Source organism: Diabrotica virgifera, chromosome 2 (assembly GCF_917563875.1).
Source record: "Diabrotica virgifera virgifera chromosome 2, PGI_DIABVI_V3a".
NCBI lineage: Eukaryota > Metazoa > Arthropoda > Insecta > Coleoptera > Chrysomelidae > Diabrotica > Diabrotica virgifera.
This window is the reverse complement of record NC_065444.1, coordinates 104,784,270-104,790,599: the sequence shown is the minus strand read 5'-3', so window position 1 is coordinate 104,790,599 and position 6,330 is coordinate 104,784,270. Positions and strand designations below refer to the sequence as shown.

At 31.9% G+C, this 6,330-nt stretch overlaps 1 protein-coding gene across 1 annotated transcript; it reads left to right on the top strand.

Annotated features, from left to right (window-relative positions):
* Positions 1–3,744: 3,744 nt before the first annotated feature.
* LOC114335707 (phosphatidate cytidylyltransferase, mitochondrial) lies at positions 3,745–5,327 on the top strand. Its single transcript, XM_028285989.2, has one exon. The coding sequence runs from the start codon at positions 3,806–3,808 to the stop codon at positions 4,841–4,843; it is 1,038 nt and encodes a 345-aa protein (XP_028141790.1). The 5' UTR covers positions 3,745–3,805; the 3' UTR covers positions 4,844–5,327.
* The last annotated feature ends 1,003 nt before the right edge of the window (positions 5,328–6,330 follow it).

Here is a 6,330-nt window from a genome sequence, read left to right as displayed (position 1 = left end):
GGGATCTATGGAGGAGTATCACCAAGCCGGAAGCCCTTATCCCTTCCCGTACCGCTCCTCCATAGGTCGATCAGACGCCAGTTTATTCCAGACCAAGCCGTAGACTCTATTGAGTTTTATACTACGGCGTTGGCCTTTTATAAATTTCATGACCTAGCTGAGGCTCGAACCAGCGACCGCAAATCGCAAATCCACTAAACTTGTCGATCGACTGAGCCCCAGCTAACTGGACCGTCAAGACCGACTTGTTGACCGATATGTGCCTGACACAAATTCTTGTACCGTTTCTGATATCGTTTCTTGTATCTGTGTATGACACTATACATTTTTTTGACATATCAGAAACGATATTAGAAATGATATAAGAAAATGCATAGTGTCATACAGCCTTTAGTAAAACAAGAAAATATTTGAATTAAAACTAAAAATTCAAATATATTGACATTGATAGAAAGCGGTCGGCGGTGTTAGCGATTGTACACAGAATCTCACCCCTGAATCTTATTTTCGGTAATGACATTGGGAAATTGTAACAAAATGTCTAAAGATTAATTTAGAAATGGGGTAAATACTATTTAAAAGCAAATGTTATTTTTGTCATAAGAAAATATTGAAATATACCAAAAATCTACTAAAAAATATTGCCTACTAGAATTTTTTAAAAAATATCAAAAATCTACCAAAAAAGTAGAAATCTACTAAATGTGGCAACGCTGCACTAACAGCGCTGGCCAAAACCGTCAAATCCCCTCTGCTCTACCCATGGCGCGTCATTTAAATTTATCAGATAAATGCACAAAACTGCCACTAACAGCGCTGGCGAAAGCTGTCAAATCCCCTCTACCCATCGGCTCATGGCCAATAGCCACCTTTACTTAACAAGCCATGAAGTTGAAACTTGGCAACATCTATTGGTAGACCGATTAATTCTGACAGTTCTCATTTGTTTTTAAATAATTTTCACTGTATTTACAGAGAAACTGAAATATTTTACAATATTTCGTGCTCCAAATTATAAAGAACATTAAAAGGTATGTTACTAAGATGATTTTAGTTCAATATAATATATTTTTATATGTATAAACTTGCGTGCATATAGAAATCCGTCCACTTAAAAATTTTGTCATTTTTGATGTCTTATATTTCCTAAACCTGTCGGCAGATTTGAGTGATTCTTTTAGTATGTTATAGCCTAATTCTTTAACAATACTGCTGTAATAATATTGTTGCTAACCAGTTAAATTTTTATGGTGTACCGGGCATTTATAAAATACTGAAATTAAAACCCTCTATAGACTCCGGTTTTGTTAACATTCTGTTTTTTTTTATTAATTCGCTTATGTTTAACAGCTAGATTTGTTCTTTATCAATTCAGGGTGTTTCTAAATAAGTACGACAAACTTTAAAGGGAAAGGAGCAAAATGCAAAATTTTGACGCCTGTATTTTAAATGTAATCATTTTTTTCGAATTCTGAGAAAACTAATAAGTATTTTTAAAAAATTTAAACGCAGAATAAAAGACTACTTTATTACAGAGGGCCGAAAGTCCCTTAGAATGAATTAAAAGTTTTTTTTGAATGACATATTTCAAACTAAAAATCACACTAAATTTTCTTAGTTTTTCACCCCTGTAACTTATTAAAATAAACATAGAAGTTTTCAGAGACTTTCAGCCCTCGGTCCTAACGTAATCTTTCATTCTGCGTTTAAATTTTTGAAAAATACTTATCAGTTTTCTTAGGATTCGAAAAAAATGAATCCCATTTATATTCTTGTTATTGGCTTTTTGTTTGTATAATAAACGTTACTTACAAGGAATTACTTTTAATTTTGTTTTGTACAAACTTCTAATTAATAATATTTTCTTGTTCGACTCAAAAAATACTATAAATTTTACCAGAATTTGTACTTTAAAATCGTAGTTTCGAAAGCGGTAGTCCGAAAGTCGGACTACGGACGTCATCAATTGCGACGTTGCCTTTTTCTCTTCATGGCTTGTAAAGTAAAGGTGGCTATAGGTTTGTTCCAACACGACCGAGAACCGTCACGAAACGGTAACGCTTCTGCGCAGTAAACAAAATCCGTTCCAACAAAAATATGATCGTCATCGGATCGTCCTTCCCACTGTTCCAACAAGAATTGTGATCTTTCGGTGACGGTTTCGTGATGATCATTTCAGTAATCGGGCAAATGCATAATGTGCTGGTTGGACTGACTTGCGCACTAGGATTTAATTCTTTAAAGTTTTTGAGCCTTTGATCGACTAAAAGCACACAAGCTGTCACCAACAAAAATGACAAATATATGATTACCGTCATGGGACGATAACTGGGCGATACAATTACGAACATGCGCACAACAAACGGTACAAGTAGTTTCGTGACGGTTTCTGGACCGCTGTGTCTAGGTACACGCTAACGTGTACGCAAATAAAAAAGTTAGGTACACGCGAATTAAACTTCATCAAGCCAGTGACGTCATTATTTAGCGTGCGCGCAGTGACTTTATATTTTGGTACACGCTATTTTGATATGTTTGTGTTTGTTGTTTGTTTGATAGAAAATATTTCTATTAATTGAAGGGGAAGGGAAGCAAAACTATTCAGATATTTCAAACTTAATTGTACTAAAACAATATGTATCTAAAAGTATATATTCAGATTAGCAAAATAAATAGCTATTCGTTAACATGATATATACAAAATACTCCTAAAATAATTTTTATACGTAAGTTAATTATACCAGTTTATATTGGTGTTCATTTTTGCTAAGGTGTTTATTTTTATTTATACATGGAGTTGAACTTGTTACGATTTTCATGTAAAATTGGTTATAACTTTGTAAATACCCTGTATAACATAATAAACTTTTATATTTTTGTGATATGGAAGTTAAGAAGATTTCGAACATAAAATAAAATATAGGGTGTTCCATTTAAAAAACATAAGTTTCGTCTGCCACTATATTATCGAACGCCCTGTAACATTCTAACTAATTTTAGTAATTTTGTAGTATGAAGCTCAAAGTTTGCTAAAATTTTGTTACTAACTTTTATTGCTATCTATTACTATAGCGAATCTACTGAGCTTTATCACACTAATGAATCACCCCGTATATTTTATCTTATTACTTCTGCTACCCTTAATCACGAATTTTTGTCTCTTATCTTATTCATACTGTTTTAGAATGTTGTTAAACTCATTAAAAGAACTAAATAATTGTCCATACTCCATAGTTAATTAACAAAAAAAAAAACACTAAACAAGTAAAAATAAAGAAACTCTTTACAAATTAATATTAAAGTGTAAACATAACGCGATTAGACAAATTCTAACCACACTGACACTCGCGATACTTACAGATACTTAATACCACAGCATACACGCGGCTCAAATTAGCTTGTACCAAAAAACCCAGTCATAGTACACGCTAAATAATGACGTCAATGACTTGATGACGTTTAAGCGTGTACCTAACTTTTTTATTTGCGTACACGTTAGCGTGTACCTAGACACAGCGTTTCTGGACCGTCCAAAAGTTCATGTTGGAACAAACCTTATGTCAGTGGAAAAAATTATGGCACAGAATAATAATTTAGTCTGTGTCCACGGTACTTCCAAGTCTGTGCCATAGTACATACATAAAACCTTAGCATAAAACATACCAAGTGCCACTTGCAATATCACTTGCCTGTGCTTCGTGCTTCTGACATTGACAGGTATTTTTTTAGGTTATTTTAAAATTTTAAAAACATTTATTTTTGAAAAGGATATTTTTTAAATTATGCAATAAAAGACACAATAACAATGACAACAAAAGTAATGATAGTTCCCCCAATATACAAGCGAATTCTTTCAAGATTTCCACAGAATACAACGTTTTGTTTTGCTTATGGATCAGGAGTTAAAAAACAACTTCAAAATACATCTCAAAATATGATTGATCTAATTTTTTGTGTAAATAATCCATCTCATTGGCATGAATCTAATATAAAGAAGAACCCATCCGATTACAGTAGTTTAAAGTATTTTGGACACAACTTTGTCTCCCAGTATCAACAAAATTTTGGAGCCAAAGTGTATTTTAACACACTGGTTCCTCTGGACAATTTATATATAAAGTATGGAGTTGTTAGTACCACAGATTTGATTACCGATTTGTTAGAATGGTCTGACTTATACTTAGCTGGTAGACTGCATAAACCAGTTGAAATAATTGAGAAGCCTCTCAGTACAGAATTAGAAACTGCTTTACAGTTAAACCTCCAATCAGCAGTACATGCAGCTCTTTTAATACTTCCGGAAAACTTCACAGAATATGAATTTTATCATACAATATCTAATTTAAGTTACAATGGAGATTTTCGAATGACTTTTGGCGAAAATAAAAATAAAATTGAAAACATTGTAAGACCCCAGTTATTAAGTTTCCGAAGTTTATACCAACCCTTGATCAAAACTCTGCAGGATTATGTTGACATTCCTATACCAAAATGTGACCCCAATATTGAAAGTGATATGTCAAAAGATAGTATATTATTAGAAAGAAATCCTTGTAGTCAGGATTACAGTCCTGTTGCCCGATTACATCATCTTAATCAGCTACCACGTTGGCCCCTAAAGGCCTTAACAAGATATTGGAATAGGGGTAATTTTCAGCAAGATACTGAAGATGTGTTACGTGCAATAGCTTACAATCCAGATTGTGGACATATTGTTAAAAAGTGTATATCAAACATAGTTTGGAAATCATCTGTAAGGCAGAGTATTAAAGGCATTTTTACAGCTGGAGTTTTTAAAAGTGTTAAGTATAGTAGCAGGAAAATAAAGAAAATGTTTAAATAATTTATGTTTATTTTCTGATCGGTACTCACCGGAGGGACCACAGACGTTCGGATACAATTAGCGTCTCTTTGCAAAGACAATGATGTCGACTTCACAAAGTAACAAGACACTTACTCAACACACACACTACACATTACACCTGAGTTAGTGATAAGTTATACAATTACGTGGCTAAAGGTTCTAGTTCTAAACCAAGGCCAGAATCAGAGAAAAAAATGTTTATTTTCTTAAAATTACATATAGAATATAAAAGTATGGTTCGTAGAGTATCAATACCATTGAACGTCCTCTGCGTCATAGCAAGTGACATCAAATAATACTAACAAAAAATATTTAAGTCATAGGTCTGTTCCTTTTTAGAATCGTTTAGCCAAGTACTGTGGAATTAGAGCCCTTAGACATAATATTATATAATCTACAAATAATATTTGAAGATTTCTGTTAATGTAAACTTAAAGAAATAAACCATAACTCTTTCATTTAATTTGTAAAGTGGATTATAAAGCGTTTTTATGAAGCGCATTAGTCAGGATCACACTTAACTGTGATTAAACGAAGGTGTCATTTTAATACACTTATTTGACAGTTGTGGTGATGACACTTCAGATTTTTTTATTGATACACTCCATTTTTACAATTAGCTCTATATACAAAATAATAAGTAAATAGTCTGAAAGTCAATTACGGTGAGTTAGGTACCATCCAGTGACAGTTCTCTAAGTATTATTGTGGTAGGTTGTCTGGCCATACTCTCTTCAGTCTTCTTTCAGCAAGGGGTTGGGTGAATAAATTATTTATCAATTATTCATTGTTGTGGTCAGTGTTGCGATTTTTATATTTTATTGAATGATTCTTTATTATATTCTTAATTAGTGGGATGTCCAGATCATTGTCAAGTGTCTGATTATACAGTACCTCTGTCCCTGTAAATTTGAACCATACGGAAAACTTTATTATTAATTTTATGAAAAAAAGTTATTCTTCATAAAAAGCTCTGCATGGTCCAAAACCTAAAATTCAATCATCATATATCAAATTTTATGAATATTGTACGAGGTATGTCAAAAAATATGAATTTCGCTCAAGAGTAAAGTAGCTTTATTTTCCACAATATTGAAAATTGTTATTATGAAAAGTTGTTTGGAAATAAGAACTATATTCTAATATGCAATTACATTCTTCTAATTAAACAAAAAAAAAATTGAAGATTTTACATAAATTAGGTTTTATGGATAACCTACATTATATTCAGTTATTTCAATTAAAATAATTCTTTTATTACTAATTTTACGAAAAAACTTGTTCTTTATAAAATGTTCTGCATTGTCTAAAACCTAAAATATAACCATCTTATATCAAATTTTATCAATTTTATACTAGGTATGTCAAAAAATATGAATTTTGCTCAAGAGTAAAATACCTTTATTTTTCACAATATCGAAAATTGTTATTATGAAAAGTTGTTTAGAATTAAAAACTATGTTTCA